We start from the raw sequence: 27,961 nt of genomic DNA, 5'->3' as shown, positions 1-27,961 counted from the left end.
GAAAGTGGTTGGTTTTTGGCATCTAATTCATCCAGCTTCCATACACTTTACAAGAAAAACATTGGCGGCAAATTCCGTAGCTTGCTTGATTGACATTCACGGCACCCGAGGGTCTTGTGAGATGACGCTGGCTGCTGCCAGTTCATTATTATGAAAAAATGACAGAGAGGAAGGTGAGAAACACTTTTTATTTCAACAGACTTTCGCGCCGTCCCTTCCGTCAAAACTCTAAAGGCCGACTGCACATTTCCTATCTTCACAATAAAAGCCCTGCTTCATGCTGCCTGCGCTAACAAAATAAGAGTCTCAGAAAGCTGGCGTGCACAAGTGATGTGAACGCCAGCTTTCTGAGGGATCGCTTGTGCACGCCAGTTTTCTGAGACTCTGTATTTAGTTAGCGCAGGCAGCATGAAGCAGGGCTTTTATTGTGAAGATAGGAAATGTGCAGTCGGCCTTTCGAGTTTTGACGGAAGGTACGGTGCGAGAGTCTGTTGAAATAAAAAGTGTTTCTCTCCTTCCTCTCGGTCATATTTTCATAATAATGATCTTTCAGCAGCCAGCGTCATCTCACAAGACCCTCCGGTACCGTGAATGTCATTTAAGTGACGTCTTGGTGAAGATTGATGATCACTCATTTTTAGGTCTATTTTTTTTAAAAGCCTGGCTGGAGATCGACTGACACACCCCCCGCGGTCGACTGGTAGCTCGCGATCGACGTAATGGGCACCCCTGATCTAAAGCCTTCCTGCGGCGGCCAAGAATGAACCTAACCGAGACTGCAAAATATAGCATAGAGAACAATTAAGCATGCCCTAGAACGCTGCTCATGGATTAGAAACATCAAGTGTTGTCATGTCGGGTGTTAGGTGGTGAGTTTTAATGGTGGCAGTGAGTAGAGGGGACCCTTCGTCTTTCTCACGCGCTATGGCTGAACGACGGGTGTACAAACTGTGGGTTGATGAAGGAGAAGCCCGCGAACTCGGCCTGGTCGATGTTGGCGATCACCAGCTCGTCGGGGGGCGTCAGCTGGGGCTGTGTGCGCGTGAAGAACTTGTCGAAGTTCTCCGCTCCCTTGCCGCACTGTAAGGAGAACACACACACACACACAGTGAAGTGAAGTGAATTATATTTATATAGCGCTTTTCTCAAGTGACTCAAAGCGCTTTACATAGTGAAACTCAATATCTAAGTTACATTTAAACCAGTGTGGGTGGCACTGGGAGCAGGTGGGTAAAGTGTCTTGCCCAAGGACACAACGGCAGTAACTAGGATGGCACAAGCGGGAATCGAACCTGCAACCTTCAAGTTGCTGGCACGGCCACTCTACCAACCGAGCTATGCCGCCCCAAGAGAAAACAACTTTGAGAAAACACACCTTTTCCAAGAGCAGACAACGCTGATGAACACAGATGATGTACTTTTATTAGATTACCGCGGGGGTGTCCAAACTTTTTCCACAGAGGGCCACACACGGATTCTTATTTATTTATTTTTTGTCATGAAAAAGGGAGGTTTTTTGGGCTGGTGCACTAATTGTAAGTGTATCTTGTGTTTTTTATGTTGATTTAATTATCAATCAATCAATCAATGTTCACTTATATAGCCCTAAATCACTAGTGTCTCAAAGGGCTGCACAAACCACTACGACATCCTCGGTAGGCCCACATAAGGGCAAGGAAAACTCACACCCAGTGGGACGTCGGTGACAATGATGACTATGAGAACCTTGGAGAGGAGGAAAGCAATGGATGTCGAGCGGGTCTAACATGATACTGTGAAAGTTCAATCCACAATGGATCCAACACAGTCGCGAGAGTCCAGTCCAAACCGGATCCAACACAGCAGCGAGAGTCCCGTTCACAGCGGAGCCAGCAGGAAACCATCCCAAGCGGAGGCGGATCAGCAGCGCAGAGATGTCCCCAGGCGAGCAGTACATGGCCACCGGATCGGACCGGACCCCCTCCACAAGGGAGAGTGGGACATTGGAGAAAAAGAAAAGAAACGGCAGATCAACTGGTCTAAAAAGGAGGTCTATTTAAAGGCTAGAGTATACAAATGAGTTTTAAGGTGAGACTTAAATGCTTCTAAAAAAACTAATTTAATAAAAAAAAAAAAAATTATTCTGCAGCCCAGTGGTTGGGGACCACTGCCATAAAGGGTCTCAGTTATTAAAAAGTTAAATATAAGTCAAATTTGTATTATTATTTTTTATTTAATGCTTACAGTAAATCTCTATATCAACTTGAACCATCCGCTTGGGATGGTTTCCTGTGGACGGGACTCTCGCTGCTGTCTTGGATCCGCTTTGAACTGGACTCTCGCGGCTGTGTTGGAGCCACTATGGATTGAACTTTCACAGTATCATGTTAGACCCGCTCGACATCCATTGCTTTCGGTCCCCTAGAGGGGGGGGGGGGGGTTGCCCACATCTGAGGTCCTCTCCAAGGTTTCTCATAGTCAGCATTGTCACTGGCGTCCCACTGGGTGTGAATTCTCCCTGCCCACTGGGTGTGAGTTTTCCTTGCCCTTTTGTGGGTTCTTCCGAGGATGTTGTAGTCGTAATGGTTTGTGCAGTCCTTTGAGACATTTGTGATTTGGGGCTGTATAAATAAACATTGATTGATTAAAAAAAAAAGGTTTTATGGATTTTCTGTCAAAAAAATCTCTGTTTTTTTTAGTAGTAAAACTGAAATATGCAATATTTACCGGTAGTAATTAAAGCCCTAAAACAGGGGTGTCAAACTCAAATACAGAGTGGGTCAAAACTCTAAACTGAACAAAGCCGCGGGTCAAAGTTGAACAACTTAACATTTTAAAAGGGACCCAAACAAGTTTTGCATTGAATATTGAACAAGCAAGGCTTATATAACTTTATAGTGACATGCAAAATCCAGTTTTGTTGGTAGCGGGGGGGGGGGGGGGGGTGGTGGTGGTGTATATTGTAGCATCCCGGAAGAGTTAGTGCTGCAAGGGGTTCTGGGTATTTGTTCTGTTGTGTTTATGTTGTGTTACGGTGCGGCTGTTCTCCGGAAATGTGTTTGTCATTCTTGTTTGGTGTGGGTTCACAGTGTGGTGTAACAGTGTTAAAGTTGTTTATACGGCCACCCTCAGTGTGACCTGTATGGGTGTTGACCAAGTATGCATTGCATTTACTTGTGTGTGTGTGTAAAAGCCATTGATTTTAATTCTTTATAAATAAATAAATAATACATGGGTTGTACTTGCATAGCGCTTTTCTACCTTCAAGGTACTCAAAGCGCTTTGACACAACTTCCACATTCACCCATTCACACACACATTCACACACTGATGGAGGGAGCTGCCATGCAAGGTAAATGGTAAATGGGTTGCGCTTTTTACCCCTTTTTTCAAAGAACCCGAAGCGCTTTGACAGTATTTCCACATTCACCCATTCACACACTGATGGCGGGAGCTGCCATGCAAGGCGCTCACCAGCACCCATCAGGAGCAAGGGTGAAGTGTCTTGCTCAAGGACACAACGGACGTGACTAGGATGGTAGAAGGCGGGGATTGAACCAGCAACCCTCCGATTGCTGGCACAGCCACTCTACCAACTTCGCCACGCGCTAACCAGCACCCATCAGGAGCAAGGGTGAAGTGTCTTGCTCAAGGACACAACGGACGTGACTAGGATGGTAGAAGGTGGGGATTGAACCAGGGACCCTCGGGTTGCGCAAAGATAAATAAAATACCACTAAAATATATTTGGGATCCAAAAGGTGCCCCACTTATAAATTGATACATTTTTATTATTATTTTTTTCTAATTTTCAACACTTAAGTTACGAGAACAACTTCAAATATATCTATCGATTTTACGTTTTAACTATTACTTTGTTTGTTTTATGCTCTTTTGTTTATATATGGCAACTTCACAATATAAGCAATATTTACCACATAAAACATTTTAAAGTGAACATTTTGAACTAATTGGAGCTTTGAAAATAATTCATTATAACATGGATTTTTTCCCCCACTGCAATCGCCTTTTTTTTCTTTTTTTCGTCTAGTGCTTCACTCTAACTTTCCTCATCCAGAAATATTTCATCCTCACTCAAATTAACGGTCCGAATTGCACTTGCTGCTGCTGGCTATGATTATAAACAATATGAGGATGTGAGGAGCTCTACAACCCGTGACATCACGCGCACATCGTCTGCTACGTCCGGTACAGGCAAAACTTTTTTATTAGCGACCAAAAGTTGTAAACTTTATCGTCGATGTTCTCTACTAAATCCTTTCAGCAAAAATATGGCAATATCGCGAAATGATCAAGTATGACACATAGAATGGACCTGCTATCCCCGTTTAAATAAGAACATCTCATTTTAGTAGGCCTTTAAAAGACAGGGGGCAAAACCGACCCGTTTACATAAGCGATGGTAACAGAAATCTAACACAAGAGGTCTTTAACGTCAAATATGTTTATAGTAACCGATTCAAGAATAAAAACACTATATAGAGCAGGGGTAGGGAACCTATGGCTCTAGAGCCAGATGTGGCTCTTTTGATGACTGCATCTGGCTCTCAGGTAAATCTTAGCTGACATTGCTTAACATGATAAGTAATGAATAATTCCGCTGGTAATCACAGTGTTAAAAATAACGTTGAAAAGATAAGACATTCTCATGCGTTTTAATCCAACCATCTATTTTCTATCGCACCTGTTCAACAAGTCACATTAATGGTAAGAAGTATTTGATTTATTATTGGTTAGCTTTAGAATAAGTGAATTATATTGTGAATTGAATATAGCGCTTTTCTCTAGTGACTCAAAGCGCTTTACATCCATCCATCCATCATCTTCCGCTTATCCGAGGTCGGGTCGCGGGGGGAACAGCCTAAGCAGGGAAACCCAGACTTCCCTCTCCCCAGCCACTTCGTCTAGCTCTTCCCGGGGGATCCCGAGGCGTTCCCAGGCCAGCCGGGAGACATAGTTTTCCCAACGTGTCCTGGGTCTTCCCCGTGGCCTCCTACCGGTTGGACGTGCCCTAAACACCTCCCTAGGGAGGCGTTCGGGTGGCATGCTGACCAGATGCCCGAACCACCTCATCTGGCTCCTCTCGATGTGAAGGAGCAGCGGCTTTACTTTGAGTTCCTCCCGGATGGCAGAGCTTCTCACCCTATCTCTAAGGGAGAGACCTGGAAACTCATTTGGGCCGCTTGTACCCGTGATCTTATCCTTTCGGTCATGACCCAAAGCTCATGACCATAGGTGAGGATGGGAATGTAAATCGACCGGTAAATTGAGAGCTTTGCCTTCCGGCTCAGCTCCTTCTTCACCACAACGGATCGGTACAACGTCCGCATTACTGAAGACGCCGCACCGATCCGCCTGTCGATCTCACGATCCACTCTTCCCTCACTCGTGAACAAGACTCCTAGGTACTTGAACTCCTCCACTTGGGGCAGGGTCTCCTCCCCAACCCGGAGATGGCACTCCACCCTTTTCCGGGCGAGAACCATGGACTCGGACTTGGAGGTGCTGATTCTCATTCCGGTCGCTTCACACTCGGCTGCGAACCGATCCAGTGAGAGCTGAAGATCCCGGTCAGATGAAGCCATCAGGACCACATCATCTGCAAAAAGCAGAGACCTAATCCTGCAGTCACCAAACCAGAACCCCTCAACGCCTTGACTGCGCCTAGAAATTCTGTCCATAAAAGTTATGAACAGAATCGGTGACAAAGGACAGCCTTGGCGGAGTCCAACCCTCACTGGAAATGTGTTCGACTTACTGCCAGCAATGCGGACCAAGTTCTGGCACTGATCATACAGGGAGCGGACCGCCACAATAAGACAGTCCGATACCCCATACTCTCTGAGCACTCCCCACAGGACTTCCCGAGGGACACGGTCGAATGCCTTCTCCAAGTCCACAAAGCACATGTAGACTGGTTGGGCAAACTCCCATGCACCCTCAAGAACCCTGCCGAGAGTATAGAGCTGGTCCACAGTTCCACGACCAGGACCAAAACCACATAGTGAAACCCAATATCTAAGTTACATCTAAACCAGTGTGGGTGGCACTGGGAGCAGGTGGGTAAAGTGTCTTGCCCAAGGACACAACGGCAGTGACTAGGATGGCGGAAGCGGGGATTGAACCTGCAACCCTCAAGTTGCTGGCACGGCCACTCTACCATCCAAGATGTACCGCCCCAATAACAACGTTATTAAAAAGAATAAAAGACTTATTATTCTCTAAAAATGTTAGTCTTACTTACAAATGCACGCATTTAGTTGTATTCAGTGTTAAAAAATATTATATGGCTCTCACAAATTTTTTTTTTAAATATTTGGCTTTCATGGCTCTCTTGGCCTAAAAGGTTCCCGACCCCTGATATAGAGTATTTAATATTTTTTTTTACGTCAAACATGCCCTGCGATGAGTTGGCGACTTGTCCAGGGTGTACGCCGCCTTCTGCCCGATTGTAGCTGAGATAGGCGCCAGCGCCCCCCGCGACCCCAAAAGGGAATAAGCGGTAGAAAATGGATGGATGTCTAAATGGGCCCTAGTGTGTGAATGTGAGTGTGAATGTTGTCTGTCTATCTGTGTTGGCCCTGCGATGAGGTGGCGACTTGTCCAGGGTGTACCCCGCCTTCCGCCCGATTGTAGCTGAGATAGGCGCCAGCGCCCCCCGCGACCCCCAAAAGGGAATAAGCGGTAGAAAATGGATGGATGTCTAAATGGTCCCTAGTGTGTGAATGTGAGTGTGAATGTTGTCTGTCTATCTGTGTTGGCCCTGCGATGAGGTGGCGACTTGTCCAGGGTGTCCCCTGCCTTCCGCCCGATTGTAGCTGAGATAAGCGCCAGCGCCCCCCGTGACCCCAAAAGGGAACAAGCGGTAGAAAATGGATGGATGTCTAAATGGGCCCTAGTGTGTGAATGTGAGTGTGAATGTTGTTTGTCTATCTGTGTTGGCCCTGCGATGAGGTGGCGACTTGTCCAGGGTGTACCCCGCCTTCCGCCCGATTGTAGCTGAGATAGGCGCCAGCGCCCCCCGCGACCCCCAAAAGGGAATAAGCGGTAGAAAATGGATGGATGTCTAAATGGTCCCTAGTGTGTGAATGTGAGTGTGAATGTTGTCTGTGTTGGCCCTGTGATGAGGTGGCGACTTGTCCAGGGTGTCCCCTGCCTTCCGCCCGATTGTAGCTGAGATAGGCGCCAGCGCCCCCCGCGACCCCAAAAGGGAATAAGCGGTAGAAAATGGATGGATGTCTAAATGGGCCCTAGTGTGTGAATGTGAGTGTGAATGTTGTCTGTCTATCTGTGTTGGCCCTGCGATGAGGTGGCGACTTGTCCAGGGTGTCCCCTGCCTTCCGCCCGATTGTAGCTGAGATAAGCGCCAGCGCCCCCCGTGACCCCAAAAGGGAACAAGCGGTAGTAAATGGATGGATGTCTAAATGGGCCCTAGTGTGTGAATGTGAGTGTGAATCAATCAATCAATCAATGTTTATTTATATAGCCCCAAATCACAAATGTCTCAAAGGACTGCACAAATCATTACGACTACAACATCCTCGGAAGAACCCACAAAAGGGCAAGGAAAACTCACACCCAGTGGGCAGGGAGAATTCACATTCAGTGGGACGCCAGCGACAATGCTGACTATGAGAAACCTTGGAGAGGACCTCAGATGTGGGCAACCCCCCCCCTCTAGGGGACCGAAAGCAATGGATGTCGAGCGGGTCCAACATGATACTGCGAAAGTTCAATCCACAGTGGCTCCAAGACAGCAGCGAGAGTCCCGTCCACAGGAAACCATCTCGAGCGGATCAGCAGCGTAGAGATGTCCCCAACCGATACAGGCGAGCGGTCCATCCTGGGTCCCGACGAGCGGTCCATCCTGGGTCTCGACTCTGGACAGCCAGTACTTCATCCATGGTCATCGGACCGGACCCCCTCCACAAGGGAGGGGGGGACATAGGAGAAAGAAAAGAAGCGGCAGATCAACTGGTCTAAAAAGGAGGTCTATTTAAAGGCTAGAGTATACAGATGAGTTTTAAGGTGAGACTTAAATGCTTCTACTGAGGTAGCATCTCGAACTGTTACCGGGAGGGCATTCCAGAGTACTGGAGCCCGAACGGAAAACGCTCTATAGCCCGCAGACTTTTTTTGAGCTCTAGGAATCACTAATAAGCCGGAGTCTTTTGAACGCAGATTTCTTGCCGGGACATACGGTACAATACAATCGGCAAGATAGGCTGGAGCTAGACCGTGTAGTATTTTATACGTAAGTAGTAAAACCTTAAAGTCACATCTTAAGTGCACAGGAAGCCAGTGCAGGTGAGCCAGTACAGGTATATATGTATGTATATATGTATATAAAGGTATATACAGTACAGGCGTAATGTGATCAAACTTTCTTGTTCTTGTCAAAAGTCTAGCAGCCGCATTTTGTACCAACTGTAATCTTTTAATGCTAGACATTGGAAGACCCGAAAATAATACGTTACAGTAATCGAGACGAGACGTAACAAACGCATGGATAATGATCTCGGCGTCTTTAGTGGACAAAATGGAGCGAATTTTAGCGATATTACGGAGATGAAAGAAGGCCGTTTTAGTAACGCTTTTAATGTGTGACTCAAAGGAGAGAGTTGGGTCGAAGATAATACCCAGATTTTTTACAGAGTCACCTTGTTTTATTATTTGGTTGTCAAATGTTAAAGTTGTATTATTAAATAGAGGTCGGTGTCTAGCAGGACCGATAATCAGCATTTCCGTTTTTTTGGCATTAAGTTGCAAAAAGTTAGCGGACATCCATTGTTTAATTTCATTAAGACACGCTTCCAACTGACTACAGTCCGGCGTGTTGGTCAGCTTTAGGGGCATGTAGAGTTGGGTGTCATCAGCATAACAGTGAAAGCTAATACCGTATTTGCGTATGACGTCACCTAGCGGCAGCATGTAGATGCTGAAGAGTACAGGGCCAAGGACCGAACCCTGGGGAACTCCACACGTTACCTTAACATAGTCCGAGGTCACACTGTTATAGGAGACGCACTGCATCCTATCAGTAAGATAAGAGTTAAACCATGACAGGGCTGAGTCTGAAATACCAATTCGTATTTTGATACGCTCTAATAAAATATTATGATCGACGGTATCGAAAGCAGCGCTAAGATCGAGGAGCAGCAACATAGATGACGCATCAGAGTCCATCGTTAGCAATAGATCATTAGTCAGTTTTGCGAGGGCTGTCTCAGTCGAGTGATTTGCCCTGAAACCGGATTGAAAGGTTTCACATAGATTGTTAAACGCTAAGTGCTCATTTAGCTGCTCTGCAACAATTTTTTCGAGGATTTTCGAAATAAAGGGAAGGTGAGACACCGGTCGGTAGTTTACCATGAGGTCTGGATCGAGGTTAGGTCTTTTAAGGAGAGGATGAATAACCGCTTTTTTGAATGCAACGGGAACAGTGCCCGAGGAAAGTGATAAGTTTATAATATTTAGCACTGATGGACCTAATAATACAAAAAGCTCCTTGATAAGTTTCCCAGGAAGTGGGTCAAGTAAACATGTTGTTTGTTTTATTCCATTTACACGTTGTAACAATCCTTCTAATGTTATTTCATCAAAACGAGAGAAACTATTTTGGATATTTGCAGTATCCGCCGTATATACAATCGTATCTGTGTTGTCTATCTGTGTTGGCCCTGCGATGAGGTGGCGACTTGTCCAGGGTGTACCCCGCCTTCCGCCCGATTGTAGCTGAGATAGGCGCCAGCGCCCCCCGCGACCACCAAAAGGGAATAAGCGGTAGAAAATGGATGGATGTCTAAATGGGCCCTAGTGTGTGAATGTGAGTGTGAATGTTGTCTGTCTATCTGTGTTGGCCCTGCGATGAGGTGGCGACTTGTCCAGGGTGTCCCCTGCCTTCCGCCCGATTGTAGCTGAGATAGGCGCCAGCGCCCCCCGCGACCCCCCAAAAAAAGGGAATAAGCGGTAGAAAATGGATGGATGTCTAAATGGGCCCTAGTGTGTGAATGTGAGTGTGAATGTTGTCTGTCTATCTGTGTTGGCCCTGTGATGAGGTGGCGACTTGTCCAGGGTGTACCCCGCCTTCCGCCCGATTGTAGCTGAGATAGGCGCCAGCGCCCCCCGCAACCCCCAAAAGGGAATAAGCGGTAGAAAATGGATGGATGTCTAAATGGGCCCTAGTGTGTGAATGTGAGTGTGAATGTTGTTTGTCTATCTGTGTTGGCCCTGCGATGTGGTGGCGACTTGTCCAGGGTGTACCCCGCCTTCCGCCCGATTGTAGCTGAGATAGGCGCCAGCGCCCCCCGCGACCCCAAAAGGGAATAAGCGGTAGAAAATGGATGGATGTCTAAATGATCCCTAGTGTGTGAATGTGAGTGTGAATGTTGTCTGTCTATCTGTGTTGGCCCTGCGATGAGGTGGCGACTTGTCCAGGGTGTACCCCGCCTTCCGCCCGATTGTAGCTGAGATAGGCGCCAGCGCCCCCTGCGACCCCCCAAAAAAAGGGAATAAGCGGTAGAAAATGGATGGATGTCTAAATGGGCCCTAGTGTGTGAATGTGAGTGTGAATGTTGTCTGTCTATCTGTGTTGGCCCTGTGATGAGGTGGCGACTTGTCCAGGGTGTACCCCGCCTTCCGCCCGATTGTAGCTGAGACAGGCGCCAGCGCCCCCCGCGACCCCCAAAAGGGAATAAGCGGTAGAAAATGGATGGATGTCTAAATGGGCCCTAGTGTGTGAATGTGAGTGTGAATGTTGTCTGTCTATCTGTGTTGGCCCTGCGATGAGGTGGCGACTTGTCCAGGGTGTCCCCTGCCTTCCGCCCGATTGTAGCTGAGATAGGCGCCAGCGCCCCCCGCGACCCCGTAAGGGAATAAGCGGTAGAAAATGGATGGATGGATGGATGTTTATAGTAACTGATTCAAAAATAAAACTTAATAGCCTGTAACGTCAAATATGTTTATAGTAGCTTTATTTTTGCTCTCCCAGTTTTCCAGGATAAGTTGCTTCGATGTTTGCTTGAAGAGAGTCTGTGAGCGAGCAGTCAGAGACAGGAGTGGTGGAAGTTTCACTCCAGTTCCCAAAACATTTCATTTTTAACCTGTTTTCTGCTCCGTTCTCAACAAATAGTTTAATAACCGTCTATTTTGGCGAATAATTGTGACGCTTTTTGGTCAAATAACTGCGACCTGAGCGCGGGAGCGTTCACATTGAGGAAACATCCCATAAATATCCGTTTTTATATCCACATACATCCCGGGTGGGATATGAAACATTCGAAACTGGGCTATCATGTGACCACATTGTGTCCAGTGACACGTAAACATTCCAAATAACAGACTCGACTTCCTCCTTTCCTCATCTTGATGCGTACATTTACCTGTTTGATGTACTGCACATCAGCATCACGTGACACGCTCGACACGGCAGTGGAGCGTTCACGAGAACTAATCAGTGTTGGCGCAGCTGGGAGACACGTTCAAAACAAACATCATGCAGGACTCATTCCATGTCAGCTACTGCAATAACTGTGTCAACTACAACAACTCCTCACTGGAAATGGTTGCACAATATATGTACACCACAGCACAATGGGGACTGCAACTTATTAACACCCCCAGCAAAAAACCATCTGACCATAGAGGATTGAACATTTTTAACGTTAAATATGTTTATAGTAACTGATTCCAGAATAAAAACACTATATAGAGTATTTAACATCATTAAAATCAAATATGTTTATAATAACTGATTCAAGAATAAAAACACTAAATAGAGTATTTACATGTTTTTTAGGTCAAGTATATTTATAGTAACCGACTCAAGAATAAAAACAGTAAATATAAAGTCTCTAACGTCAAATATGTTTATAGTAACTGATTCAACAATAGAAACACTGTATAGAGTATTTTTTTTTTACGTCAAATTTGTTATAGTAACTGATTCAATAATAAAAAAAGTACATATATATATATATATATATATATATATATATATATATATATATATATATATATAGTCTTTAACATCAAATATGTTAATAGTAACCGACTCAAGAATAAAAACCCTATATAGAGTATTTTATATATATATATATATATATATATATATATATATATATACACATACATACATACATATATATATATGTATACACATACATACATACATATATATATATATACATACATAAATACATATATACATATATATATACACATACATACATACATATATATATACATACATAAATACATATATACATATATATATACATATATACACATACATACATATACATACATATATATATATATATACACATGCATAGATACATATATACATACAAATACATATGTATGTATGTATGTATATATGAAATATATACATACATATGTACATATACATAAATGCATATATACATATAAATAAATATGTATATATATATAGATATGTATATATGAAATATATACATACATATATACATATACATATATATATATATACATATATACACACACATATATATATATATATATATATATATATACATACATATATACATATATATATATAGTCTTTAACATCAAATATGTTAATAGTAACCGACTCAAGAATAAAAACCCTATATAGACTATTTAATATATATATATATATATATATATATATATATATATATATATATATATATACACATACATACATACATACATATATATATACATATATATACATACATAGATACATGTATACATACAAATACATATGTATGTATATATGAAAAATATACATACGTATGTACATATACATACATACATATATACATACAAATAAATATGTATATATATATGTATATATGAAATACATATATACATACTATATACATATATACATGTATATATATATATATATATATATATATACATGACATGACATGTTTGACTCTTTAAAGAAGGGAATAACACATTTAAAATAAACCCCCTATATAAACATAGTCAATATTAAGTGACCAGAATATTGATTTAAATAATTATATGACCTGTTATTATTCACTTACAGTATGTATGATTATAATTATGTCAAGTTTCACTTTACTTCACGGTGTAAAGTAGAGATTATCTGATTATACATCGGATTATCTTTAATGGAAAATATGAATACATCATTGTTATCATGAGTACATAACTATTAGTCCATCTCCTGGGGTTAAGTATCCCCATGCCTTCAAAAACTTGTGACACCTCTGTTTCTAATTTTAATTCAGGGTCCTTGAACGCCCCACTGTTGTGGGCAATAAGATGCAAACAAACAAAAATCAAAAAACCATGAAAAAAATAATGAAATACAAATTTGCCTGAAAAAAAAACAAAAAAACCCCAGAAATCCTTATTTAAACTAAAAACATTTTTTGACAGACTTAAGTTGTTTGTTACTGAAGAATAAAAATAAATAAACTTAATACATAATACGTTCAAATTTATCATAAACATCCATTTTGAAGCGGGCATCCACTAATGTAAAAAAAATAAAAAATAGGTGTAAGTTCTGTGGGACTGAGTTGTTTATTGTTTTTATATGTTAAAATCGCAACAGTTTAACTTATTTGTAAAGACAATTTACACCCACCCGTTTATTCTCACTAGCAACATTTGGAATAAATTGGAGTCTCCAATATAAGGATAAAAACTGGTTGTTAAAAGCAGATCAAAAGTAGTTCCATAGCCAATGAAGAATTAATATATAAATATGATGAATTATGATTAGTTTGTGCTCCTGACCTAGTTGTTGGTTTAAATGCTCTCCAAAAAGTTGCAGTCGTGTGTTTAACGGTGTTTTCCCTCCCTTTTCCAGCTAATTAAGAGCTGCATCTTCATAGCAACCACGACAGAACGTCACAGCCAACTTATTTGGGTCAAGACAGATTTATCTCCGAGTGTTTGGACATGGAAGGGCCACTTCTAACTTAGTCCTCCCGTGTTTTGGCCTCTCCACAAACCGCCATGACCAAAAGCCCCTCGGCCACCGCTGACTTGTCATTTAAACCCTCGGCATCATCGCTTCTCTCTCAAGGTTCTGTCTAATTAAAAAGGCATCTGTGGACTCCACACCAGCAAGTTTACAAGTGGTAAACATTTTAAAAGTGTCAAATATGAACATCCCAGCAGTCGGCATCCTAATGACAGCAGACATTGTACAGTGAGCACACATTTTTTTAATCAATGCGCCGCCGTATGCTTAAAATGACCAAAATACATAAATCAATCAATCAATGTTTACTTATATAGCCCTAAATCACTAGTGTCTCAAAGGGCTGCACAAACCACTACGACATCCTCGGTAGGCCCACGTAAGGGCAAGGAAAACTCACACCCAGTGGGACGTCGGTGACAATGAAATATGACATGTTGTTATGAATGTGCCAGTTACTACAATATAAAACATTAATGAGGTGTTTGTACGTTCTTTAAAGGCCTACTGAAATTAGATTTTCTTATTCAAACGGGGATAGCAGGTCCATTCTACGTGTCATACTTGATCATTTTGCGATATTGCCATATTTTTGCTGAAATGATTTAGTAGAGAACATCGACGATAAAGTTTGCAACTTTTGGTCGCTAATAAAAAAGCCTTGCCTATACCGGAAGTAGCAGACGATGTGCGCGTGACGTCTTGGGTTGTAGGGCTCCTCACATCCTCACATTGTTTACAATCATGGCCACCAGCAGCGAGAGCGATTCGGACCGAGAAATCGACAATTTCCCCAATAATTTGAGCGAGGATGAAAGATTTGTGGATGTGGAAAGTGAGAGTGAAGGACTACAAAGAAAAAAAAAGACTATTCAGTGGGAGCGATTCAGATGTTATTAGACACATTTACTAGGATAATTCTGGAAAATCCCTAATCTGCTTATTGTGTTACTAGTGCTGAGCCGCCGCCGCTTGGGATGGTTTTCTGTTGGCTCCACTATGGACGGGACTCTCGCTACTGTGTTGGATCCACTTTGGACTGGACTCTCACGGTTGTGTTGGATCCACTATGGATTGAACATTCACAGTATTATGTTGGACCCACTCGACATCCATTGCTAACGATCCCCTAGGGAGTGGGGGGGGGGTTACCCACATATGCGGTCCTCTCCAAGTTTTCCGCAAAAATATGGCAATATCGCGAAATGATCAAGTATGACACATAGAATGGACCTGCTATCCCCGTTTAAATAAGACAATCTCATTTCAGTAGGCCTTTAATATCATCCATTATTACAACCAATATTACAGTATACTATCATACTTTCCAAACATTTTTTTTGTCCAAATAAAAATACTTCACTTTCAAGCAAACTACCCATCAAATAAGTTTAGTTTAGTCTTCATTTAAAGGGACAATGGATTGAAACATTAAGTTCGAAGACGGATATGTTCTGCACAAGACTATAGCTATATAGCTCAATTTCATCTGCAGTCCATAGCTAAATAGATTAAAAAAATACAAATTAATAAAAATGACAATCAATTTTACATTGTTCTAGGCCTGATTGGTACTGGGCCGCAGAATAATTTTTTATTCATTTTTATTTAGAAAAAAAAAATAAATAAATAAATAAAAAAAAATATATATATATATATATATATATATATATATATTATATTTCATTAAATCAACATCCATCCATTTACTACCGCTTATTCCCTTTTTGGGGTCGCGGGGGGCACTGGCGCCTATCTCAGCTACAATCGGGCGGAAGGCGGGGTACACCCTGGACAAGTCGCCATCTCATCGCAGGGCCAACACAGATAGACAGACAACATTCACACACTAGGGACCATTTAGTGTTGCCAATCAACCTATCCCCAGGTGCATGTCACAATATACACTTACAATTAGTGCAACAACCACAAAAACCTCCCTTTTTTATGACAAAGAAAAAAAAAAAAAAAAGGACAAATTATTAAGCGTTACAAAAAGGTTGGGGACCAAAAGCAGTGGTTTTCGTCGTGAAATATATATTGTCTGGTGTGCCGTGGGAAATTATACAACTTCACCTAATTGGTCCAAAGAATATTTTTTTGCAAATCAATAAGTATAATAATGTGCCGTTGTCTAGTGCAGTGTTTTTTAACCTTCTTTGGTATGTAAAAGGTATGTAACAATTAAACCAAAAATGAAAAAAAGGCAAGTCCCGCTAGGAAAAGGCACTGAAACATAGGGATGTCTATGCAAAACAAAAGTAAAACTGAACTGGCTACAAAGTCAACAAAAACAGAATGCTGGACTACAGCAAAAACTTACAGTATGTGGAGCAAAGACGGCGTCCACAAAAACATCCGTACATGACGTGACAATCAACAATGTCCCCACAAAGAAGGATAGCGTACCCACAACTTAAAAAGTCTTGATTGCGAAAACAAAGCTGGTGCAGGCAAAAGCATTTAAAGAAAGGCATGACGCTGCTACAGGAGAACACCGACAAAACGGGAAAAGTCACCAAAAAAACAGCTCAAGACAGAAACTAAAGCACTACACAAACTCAAAATAAGGCACGACTACCTGGTGGAGTTTTATTTTTTGACCTTTTCTGCTTGTAGTGTATTTTTTTTTAAATGAAAAAAATGTGTCTTTGCTCGAAAAAGGTTGAAAAAAACTGCTTTTGTTGTACTTGTGCAATGAGAATAAAGACCTACCTACCTTTACAGCATATGATGTAAATAAAAATAAAAATACTGCTGTTTTGTGTTGAAATTCTGTTGACTGAGCTGGCAGTTTTTGACTTTAAAATCTATAGTTGTAGTTTTTAACTGTGTATCAATGTAAACAGAAAGACGGTACATTTGGTTTTACATACTTTCCAAACATTTTTTTTGGTCTAAATAAGAATAAATACTTAAAAATCTGCGTGACTTATGATTTTACAACAAACTACCCATCAAATTAATTAAAAAAAACTCATTTTACAGTGTTCTTTACAACATATTACTGTAAATTGGATGTTGTCTGTCTATCTGTGTTGGCCCTTCGATGAGATGGCGTCTTGTCCAGGGTGTACCCTGCCTTCCGCCCGATTGCAGCTGAGATAGGCGCCAGCGCCCCCCGCGACCCCGAAAGGGAATAAGCGGTAGAAAAAAGAATGGATGAATGGATGTAAAAAAAAAAAACGACATTAAAATTCTAGCGCATGGTTAAGATTGTACCACCAATTTGAACCAAGAAAAACCCCTGATATAGTGCATTGATATTTTGCTTTCCCCTCTAAATAGCTAATTACTATAAATAATAGTAAACAATATTGATATTTTCATCAATATTCACATTTTATGAGCCACTAAATATGGACTTGTATTGCTGTAAGCCAGGGGTGTCCAAACTTTTTCCACTGAGGGAAAAATCAAAGCTAGCAGGGGCCATTTTGATATGTTTTTATTAAAAAAAAATAATACAATATATGTGTCAAAATACACATTTAGGCCTCCACTCAGTCTTGATCCCAGGGACCCCAAAGGATTTTGGTCCAAAAAATATTTAAAAATGTGTTATTATTTTGTATTATTGTTACTCAAGGTAGATCAACATTAGGTCTATCTGTCAATATAACGTTTTTAAAGATTTAAGTTGTATGCCCTTTTCGTAAAGAAAACCCTGTTTTGTTATGGTAAAAACCCCACAAAATATGCAATATTTACCCCCAATAGAATATTAAAGTGGAATATTTGAGAGTATAGAATAATTGGAGCCTTAAAAATGTCAACACATAACACCATTGATTTCAATTTGTTATTATTTTTTTTTAGCAATGACACACACAAAAAAAAAATCGCACTTAAATTATTAGGGATTCAAATACATTAAAAATAAAAACTTTTTTTCTTTTTACTGTTCACTTTAAACACAATCGTCTTGAGATCAACTTCAGATCCATCCGTCAATTAAAACTTTTATTGTTGTTTATGTTTTTTGTTTGTTCTATAGGCCCTTCTTTAAAAAAAAAAAAAGAAAAATTGTTTTTTACGTGGCAAACATAAAATATGCAAAATTTCCCCCCAAAAATATCTCAAAGCGGAATATTTAATGTTATATTGAATTTGATAATTCTTTTATATATATTTTTTAAAGAAAATAACAGCCTGCATGGCAGCTTTGTGTTATTAGAGTAAACATTGCAACATTTTCTTGTCACATTTCACCTGTTTACTCTTCTATACCCCTTTTTCTGTTTTCTATTTTTTTAATCGTATTTTTCGAATGTGCTCAGGGCCGTTAAAAAATGACGGGCCGCACTTTGGACACCCCTGCTGGGAATTGGGCGACGAACAATCAGTGTCTCGTCAATCTATACGTGTTTGACTTTTTGAATAAAGGAACTTTCGCACAATGATTTATTATTCTGTTCATTATGTCTGTGTCTTGCCGGGGCCGGCAGCTGAGAGCCTAATTGTAAATCATGACTAACTTGTGACTAACTGGCCCCAACAGCCGCTGCCCTACATTCCCGGCATTAGCGTTGTTTGTCCTTATGCTAATGTCGACTTGTATGCACGTGCCAAAGTCGGTTAATCAACGTCCTTGTCATACAAACACACTCTGCTCTCGTTCATTTTCTTCTCCACAAAAGCAACTGTGCAGACTCTACACACAAAGAAACACACGTGCTCTCCCATCTTGTTTTTACTGCCAGGTGACATTCCCCCCAAGACTTTTGCATCCTGTAAGAGTGGACGCACTTAAAAGATAGAGGATACATGTTAGTGTGTGTGTGTGTGTGTGTTCTGGCAATGCTTACTTAATAGGGACATCGCTCTGTTTACACAGTCCCCTATAGGGGACCTCTGACAGTATGGGGACAAAAAACCAGGTCCCCTAAAGGGAAACAAGAATGACAAACACATTTCGGGAGAACATCCGCACCGTAACAAAACATAAAACACAACAGAACAAATACTCAGAATCCCTTGCAGCACTAACTCTTCCGAGACGCTACATTATACACCCCCCGCTACCATCAAACCCCCCCGCCCTCCTCAAACTCAGCCAGGTCCCCTAAAGAGAAACCTTTTTAAATGATAGTCAGATCCATTCTGAAGACGCCACGTCCAAATTTGCTTAATTGCCAACCCTCCCGATTTTCCCGGGGGACTCACGAATTTCAGTGCCCCTCCCAAAAATCTACCAGGGCCACTATTCTGCCGAATTTCCACCCGGACAACAATATTGGGGGCGTGCCTTGAAAGCACTGCCTTCAACGTCCTCTACAACCTGTGCTAATATCCGCTTTTCCTCCATACAAACAGCGTGCCGGGCCAGTCACATAATATAAGCGACACACACAAGTGAATGCAAGGCATACTTGGTCAACAGCCATACAGGTCACACTGAGCGTGGCCGTATAAACAACTTTAACACTGTTACAAATATCTGAACCCACACCAAACAAGAATGACAAACACATTTCGGGAGAACATCTGCACCGTAACACAACAGGACGGGAGCTTTGGAGTCACTGGTGCCTATCTCAGATACAATTGGGCGGAAAGTGTGGTACACCCTGGACAAGTCTACCATAATATTGTACATGGTGTGTGAGTTTTCCTTGCCCTTATGTGGGCCTACCGAGGATGTCGTAGTGGTTTGTGCAGCCCTTTGAGACACTAGTGATTTAGGGCTATATAAGTAAACATTGGATGGATGGATGGATTGGAACAAATACCCAGAATCCCTTGCAGCCCCAACTCTTCCAGAACGCTACAATATACACCCCCCGCTACCACCAAATGTTGATATTTACCTTAGAAGGCTGCAAGTAGAAAAAAAGGCATTCAATGTTTTATTTAAGTTGTATTTAATATACCATTGATGTTTTTTTGTTGGTTTTTTTTCAAATTTGATTTTGCACTATTAAGTTATATAAGCGTTGCTTGTTCCATATTTACTGTTAAAGCAAATCAGTGTAGCAAACTGAGCAATAATTAACGTTATATTCACGCACTTTCTCTTGCTACTTCAAGGCTTGAATGTTTGATTCATTCATTATTGTAATTTTATTTTCACATTTATTATTAGACTGTGGAAAACTTTTATTTTAATATTTACCACAGAAGGCTGCAAATTGAAAAGAGGCTTTCAATTCGTATTTAAATTTTATTTGATATGTCATTGATTTTTTTCAAACTATTATTATTATTTGAAACTTGCATGTGACTATAAAGTTATAAAAGCCTGGCTTGTTCAATTTTCAATGCAAAACTTGTTTGGGTCTCTAATAAACGGTTAATTTGTTCAACCTCGGCTTTGTTCAGTTTTAAATTTTGGCCCTGTGTATATTTGAGTTTGACATCCCTGCTCTACAACCTGTCGTGACGTCCACTTTCCCTCCGTACAAACAGTGTGCTGGCCCAGTCACATAATATATGCGACACACACAAGTGAATGCAAGGCATACTTGGTCAACAGCCATACAGGTCACACTGAGGGTGGCCGTATAAACAACTTTAACACTGTTACAAATATGCGCCACACTGTGAACCCACACCAAACAAGAATGACAAACACATTTCGGGAGAACATCCGCACCGTAACATGACATAAACGCAACGGAAAAAATACCCAGAATTCTTACAGTAAGAATGCCCAGCACATTACTTCATCAATCCAGAGATTTAAAGACGTGTATGAGCTAACTGGGCAGTGGCCATTTTAACTCATCTTTTTATGCCTCTACAACAAGGGTGGCCACACTTTTTCTGCAGGCGAGCTACTTTTCAATTGACCAACTCGAGGGGATCTACCTCATTTATATATATCATTTGTATTTATTTATTTATGAAAGAGACATTTTTGTAAACAAGTTAAATGTGTTTAATGATAATACAAGCATGTGTAACACATATAGATGTCTTTCTTTCACAAAGACAAGAATATAAGTTGGTGTATTACCTGATTCTGATGACTTGCATTGATTGGAATCAGACAGTAATGATGATAACGCCCACATTTTCAAATGGAGGAGAAAAAAAGTTGTCCTTTCTGTACAATACCACATGAAAGTGGTTGGTTTTTGGCATCTGATTCATCCAGCTTCCATACACTTTACAAGAAAAACATTGGCGGCAAATTCCGTAGCTTGCTTGATTGACATTCACGGCACCCGAGGGTCTTGTGAGATGACGCTGGCTGCTGCCAGTTCATTATTATGAAAAAATGACAGAGAGGAAGGCGAGAAACACTTTTTATTTCAACAGACTTTTGCGCCGTCCCTTCCGTCAAAACTCTAAAGGCCGACTGCATATTTCCTATCTTCACAATAAAAGCCCTGCTTCATGCTGCCTGCGCTAACAAAATAAGGGTCTCAGAAAGCTGGCGTGCACAAGTGATGTGCACGCCAGCTTTCTGAGGGATCGCTTGTGCACGCCAGTTTTCCGAGACTCTGTATTTAGTTAGCGCAGGCAGCATGAAGCAGGGCTTTTATTGTGAAGATAGGAAATGTGCAGTCGGCCTTTAGAGTTTTGACGGAAGGTACGGCGCGAGAGTCTGTTGAAATAAAAAGTGTTTCTCGCCTTCCTCCCGGTCATATTTTCATAATAATGATCTTGCAGCAGCCAGCGTCATCTCACAAGACCCTCCGGTACCGTGAATGTCATTTAAGTGACGTCTTGGTGAAGATTGATGATCACTAATTTTTAGGTGTATTTTTTTTAAAAGCCTGGCTGGTGATGGACTGACACACCCCCCGCGGTCGACTGGTAGCTCGCGATCGACGTAATGGGCACCCCTGGTGTAGATGCATTTGCAACTATATTACGTTTCCTTCCACCAACATTTAATGCGAAAAAAACATTTACCAATAAACGGATTTAAGTTGCTCCAGTGTCAAAAGATGCAAAAGTCCTGATCGTTTGGTCCGCACATTTTACCGGCGATGCTAACGCAGCTATTCGGCCATGCTATGGCTATGAATAGCATCAATAGCTATTCGCTCAATAGCTTCAGTTTCTTCTTCAATACTTTCATACTCCAACCGTCTGTTTCAATACATGCGTAATCTGTTGAATCGCTTAAATCGCTGAAATCTGAGTTTGAATCCGAGCTAATGTCGCTATATCTTGCTGTGGTATTCCCATTGTTTGTTTACATTGGCAGCACTGTGTGACGTCACAGGGAAATGGCCAGTGTCTTCGCAGAGAGCGAAAATAAGGCACTTTAAAGCTTTATTTAGGGATATTCCGAGACCGGTAAAATTTTGAAAAAAACTTCAAAAAATACAACAAGCCACTGGGAACTGATTTTTATTGTTTTTTAACCCTTTTGAAATTGTGATAATGTTCCCCTTTAAACCCCTTTTAAAAACATGTTTTAAGGGACACACATTTATCCACATCAATGTGAATTAGTCACTCCTTTTGTGTTGTTAATTTGCTATTTTAATATGGAAGAGCTTCGGGGAAAAGAAGACTCACTCCTGCAGAGTGTGTACAATAGTGTATAGTGAATTATATTTATATAGCGCTTTTCTCAAGTGACTCAAAGTGCTTTAGATAGTGAAACCCAATATCTAAGTTACATTCAAACCAGTGTGGGTGGCACTGGGAGCAGGTGGGTAAAGTGTCTTGCCCAAGGACACAACGATGGCGGAAGCGGGATTCGAACCTGCAACCCTCAAGTTGCTGGCACGGCCACTCTACCAACCGAGCTTTGCCGCCCACTTTCTGTCGGTTGACTTTTACGTCTTGTTTTTTTGAGTCGGCACATTTCCCATGAAGAGGACTAACGGGCTGTTTAGCGTCTCCCACACTATCGGATCAACTGCACATTTTGGCAACACTACACGGGCAAAAGTCTTGCCAAAGACGTTTGCCGGATTTTGAGTTATTCCGCGCCGCAGATTACAATCGCTAATTAGATGAATAATGATGATGGATTACGCCATATTATTAACGTGTTTTTATGAAATTGCATATTTAAAGACTTTCTTTACGAAAACTAGTTAATGACAGTCTACACCGCCCCTGTGGCTCTCTGGAGCTTTTTCAAAAATGTATGAAAAATGGGACAAAATGAGGGAAAAAAAAAAAAAAAGTTTTTGTTTTATTATGGTTTCTGCAGGAGGACAAACATGACACAAACCTCCCTAATTGTTATAAAGCACACCGTTTATATCAAACATGCTTCACTGATTCGAGTATTTGGCGAGCACCGTTTTGTCCTACTAATTTTGGCGGTCCTTGAACCCACCGTGGTTTGTTTACATCAGGGGTGCCCATTACGTCGATCGCGAGCTACCAGTCGACCGCGGGGGGTGTGTCAGTCGATCTCCAGCCAGGCTTTTAAAAAAAATAGACCTAAAAATGAGTGATCATCAATCTTCACCAAGACGTCACTTAAATGACATTCACGGTACCGGAGGGTCTTGTGAGATGACGCTGGCTGCTGCAAGATCATTATTATGAAAAAATGACAGAGAGGAAGGCGAGAAACACTTTTTATTCCAACAGACTCTCGCGCCGTACCTTCCGTCAAAACTCTAAAGGCCGACTGCACATTTCCTATCTTCACAATAAAAGCCCTGCTTCATGCTGCCTGCGCTAACTAAATACAGAGTCTCGGAAAACTGGCGTGCACAAGCGATCCCTCAGAAAGCTGGCGTGCACAAGTGATGTGCACGCCAGCTTTCCGAGACTCTTATTTTGTTAGCGCAGGCAGCATGAAGCAGGGCTTTTATTGTGAAGATAGGAAATGTGCAGTCGGCCTTTAGAGTTTTGACGGAAGGGACGGCGCGAAAGTCTGTTGAAATAAAAAGTGTTTCTCGCCTTCCTCTCTGTCATATTTTCATAATAATGAACTGGCAGCAGCCAGCGTCATCTCACAAGACCCTCGGGTGCCGTGAATGTCAATCAAGCAAGCTACGGAATTTGCCGCCAATGTTTTTCTTGTAAAGTGTATGGAAGCTGGATGAATTAGATGCCAAAAAGCAACCACTTTCATGTGGTATTGTACAGAAAGGACAACTTTTTTTCTCCTCCATTTGAAAATGTGGGCGTTATCATCATTACTGTCTGATTCCAATCAATGCAAGTCATCAGAATCAGGTAATATACCAACTTATATTCTTGTCTTCGTGAAAGAAAGACATCTATATGTGTTACACATGCTTGTATTATCATTAAACACAATTAACGTGTTGACACGTTAATTGTTGTTGCATTATTGAGCCACGGATGAGAAGATGCTGCTCCGTTATTGAAGTAAAGTCTGAATGTCTTTAAAAAAAAATTAGCTCCATCTTTTAACACTTCTTCCACTACCGTCCTTGCACGCTACACCGCTACAACAAAAAGCAAGAAAAAAATAATAATACCATGACTCCTTTAATGCGCCTTATAATACCCTGGAGATACTTTGACTGTTAAAGGAGAACATTATCACAATTTCAAAAGGGTTAAAAACAATAAAAATCAGTTCCCAGTGGCTTGTTTTTTTTTCGAAGTTTTTTTCAAAATTTTACACCTCCCGGAATGTCCCTAAAAAAAAGCTTTAAAGTTCTTGATTTTCGCTATTTGCGATGCGACTGTCCATTCCCCTGTGACGTCATACAGTGCTGCCAATACAAACAACATGGCGGTTACCACAGCCAGATATAGCGACGTTAGCTCGGATTCAGACTCGGATTTCAGCGGTTTAAGCAATTCAACAGATTACGCATGTATTGAAACAGATGGTCGGAGTATGGAGGCAGATAGCGAAAACGAAATTGAAGAAGAAATTGAAGCTATTGAGCGAATAGCTATTGACGCTATTCGGCCATAGCATGGGAGTACCTAATGAAATGGCCCATAGAATGGCTGCTTAATTAGCATCGTCGGTAAAATGTGCGGACCAAACGATCAGGACTTTCGCATCTTGTGGCATTGGAGCAACTGAAATCCGTGGATTGGTAAGTGTTTGTTTCACATTAAATGTGGGTATCTAGTTTCAAATGTACATACAGCTAGCGTAAATAGCATGTTAGCATCGATTAGCATAGCATGTTAGCATCGATTAGCTGGCAGTCATGCCGTGACCAAATATGTCTGATTAGCACATAAGTCAATAACATCAACAAAACTCACCTTTGTGATTTCGTTGACTTAATCGTTGCAAATGCATCTGCAGGTTATCCATACATCTCTGTGCCATGTCTGTCTTAGCATCGCCGGTCAAATGTGAAGACACTTTGGTACATTCAACGGGGGTCTGGCGGGAGATTTCTTGCCAGTGGTGCAACTTGAATCCCTCCCTGTTAGTGTTGTTCCACCCTCCGACAACACACCGACGAGACATGATGTCTCCAAGGTTCCAAAAAATAGTCGAAAAAACGGAAAATAACAGAGCTGAGACCCGGTGTTTGTAACGTGAAAATGAATATGGCGGGTGTGTTACATCGGTGACGTCACGTTCTGAAGTCATCGCCAAAATACCGATAAACGTTTAATTTGCCAAAATTCACCCATTTAGAGTTCGGAAATCGGTAAAAAAAATACATGGTCTTTTTTCTGCAACATCAAGGTATATATTGACACTTGCATAGGTTTGGTGATAATGTTCCCCTTTAAAAACTTTCAAACAATGCATGGCAGAGCATTAACGAGAAATTTGTAATAACTGCTACTAAATCCCAGCAAAAGTCAGGTTGACTGCCTTTGGGCAGACTTCTTAAAACATCCTGATTCAACCTCAAGTAATCCTTTCAGGAATAATGCCCAAAAGCTATAGGTGTCTTGCATAAGCAGATTGAGGCATGCAAACACAGGTGCGGTCATGCCAGATTGGAGATAAATCCCATTTAGTCCATTAAGTGCAGAGCAAATTAGACAGACTGTCAATATGCAGTCACCTTGGAACAGTCCGTACATCTTTACTATATTCCACGTGTGTGTGTGTACGAGTCCACTTTTCCTATTAGGCCTCCCATTCCTGGCCGTCGGTGCAATGACACGGTCCTCCAACTCCTTGTTTCTCATCCTCCGCTCACAGAACTATCAATCAACAGCTTCTCCACTTGACCTACTTTCTGCATCCTCCTTAAAGCCGTAAAGCAGGGGTCTCAAACTCACTTTACCTGGGGGCCACTGGATGCAGAGTCTGGGTGAGGCTGGGCCGCAAGAAAAGATTCCTTAAAAATATTCTGCATACTCCTCAGCATGTCTAGTTGTGTAATGACGTTTGTGCACTGCAACTTTCTACGTGCAAATAAGACACGTCGGGGTGCCCCTGTGCTCAACAAATAAATATTGTATCCCCCACTTTTCCTGGAATTGTCTTTGCTCATCACCAGCATTTCTCTTCACTGCAGGCTTTGAAAAAGACATGTTTGGGGTTGTGGAATATATTTGTATTTATCCGACGCACTTAGAATAATGTTATTTCCGCAATGTGTGTCGGTCCGCTTTTCCTCCCTACAACAACACGGCTGTCGGCGGATAATAGCCGGGAAAGTACCTGGATAGCGAGCGCAAAAAAGTGACGGCGGTTATCCGGCGTCATATAGAAATAATATATGTAGTGTTCATCGTGTGAGGCAATGCAAATTAAACAATAAAAAAATGAAATAATGGTTTGAATTGGTGGAACCTTTTTGGCTGAGAGAGCCCAGAATCCAAATATTTTAAAATGTATTTCCGTAAGAGCCATATAATATTTTTTTCAACACTAAACACAACTAAACGCGTGCATTTTTAAGTAACACCAACATTTCTAGAGTGTGAAATGTGAAATATATTTATATAGCGGTTTTCTCTAGCGACTTAAAGCGCTTTACATAGTGAAACCCAATATCTAAGTTACATTTAAACCAGTGTGGGTGGCACTGGGAGCAGGTGGGTAAAGTGTCTTGCCCAAGGACACAACGGCAATGACTAGGATGGCGGAGGCGGGAATCGAACCTGCAACCCTCAAGTTGCTGGCACGGCCACTCTACCAACCGAGCTATGCCTCCCCAAGAATAAAAGGGTCTCTTATTCTTTGTAATAACATTATTATTCTGAAGCTAACTTTGGAGGGGGCGTGGCCTGTGGGCCTGCAGCGAAGCGGGGTGTTGCCAAGACCGGCCTCGAAATCAGCAACAGGTGCGTCGATGGCCCACCTGGGCCTTGTTGTCTAATCACCCGTTGCTCTGTTTATAAGCAGCAGCCAGGAGGAGAGACAGGGTTGGGGCTGGAGCCAGAGTGCGAGCGAGAACGAAAGAGAAAAAGACAATTGCTGGAAAGCAAATGAGAGACTTATTGAAAAATAAAACAATATTGTAACCCTGAAACGGGCTCTCATGTCGGTGCTTGGTGGTCTAAAAAACCCCAGGAGGGCAAGCCCTAAACTAATCAATAATAAATAAATCACTTCTTACCCTTAATGCAACTTCTGGAACAGGTGCGGTAGAAAATGGATGGATGGAATAAAAATGCACGAGAATGTTTTATATTTTTAACAATATTTTTAACACTGATTACTTATCGTGTTAAGCAATGTCAGATCAGATTTATCCAAGAGCCAGATGCAGTCATCAAAAGAGCCACATCTGGCTCACGAGCCATACGTTCCCTACCCCTGGTCTAGGTTATCGGGGACTGTTATTACTGACGGACAGGTGTCGCGGTGGGACTGCAGCCAGGCACGTGAGAAAAACCTCGTCTCCATGGCAACGTCTCTGTCGCTTTCACTCATTTGACGCTTTTCCACTAATGCAGGGGTAGGCAACCCAGAATGTGGAAAGAGCCATTTTGGACCCAAATAACACAAAGCTGAAAAGCGCTATTCATATAAAACTCATGGGCCGCACTAACATTAAACTTTTATGTTAAGATGGGGGCCGCAAAATAACGTGTGTCTGAGACCCCCTGCCGTAAAGCATGGCGGCCGTCTACAAGTGGGCGTCGATCAACACGTGTGCGGATTCCGCAGAACTCGGCCTCGTTTCCCAGCTCGGTGGAAGTCGCTGGTGT

At 41.8% G+C, this 27,961-nt stretch overlaps 1 protein-coding gene across 2 annotated transcripts in view; it reads right to left on the bottom strand.

The window, feature by feature from the left end:
• The window catches only part of prkcaa (protein kinase C, alpha, a), a 522,844-nt gene that overhangs the window by 40,302 nt on the left and 454,581 nt on the right, over nt 1–27,961 (bottom strand). Inside the window, exon 18 of one of the 2 annotated variants that reach the window (XM_061880341.1) lies at nt 950–1,080. In XM_061880341.1, coding sequence (XP_061736325.1) covers nt 950–1,080 — 131 coding nt within the window. Of the gene's footprint in view, nt 1–550; nt 1,081–27,961 lie in introns of those variants that run through there. The other variant, XM_061880342.1, reaches the window with a different exon arrangement.

This window comes from Nerophis ophidion, linkage group LG20 (assembly GCF_033978795.1).
Source record: "Nerophis ophidion isolate RoL-2023_Sa linkage group LG20, RoL_Noph_v1.0, whole genome shotgun sequence".
Classification (NCBI taxonomy): Eukaryota; Metazoa; Chordata; class Actinopteri; order Syngnathiformes; family Syngnathidae; genus Nerophis; species Nerophis ophidion.
The sequence above is the reverse complement of the archived record's forward strand: the minus strand, read 5'-3'. Positions and strand labels throughout refer to the sequence as shown.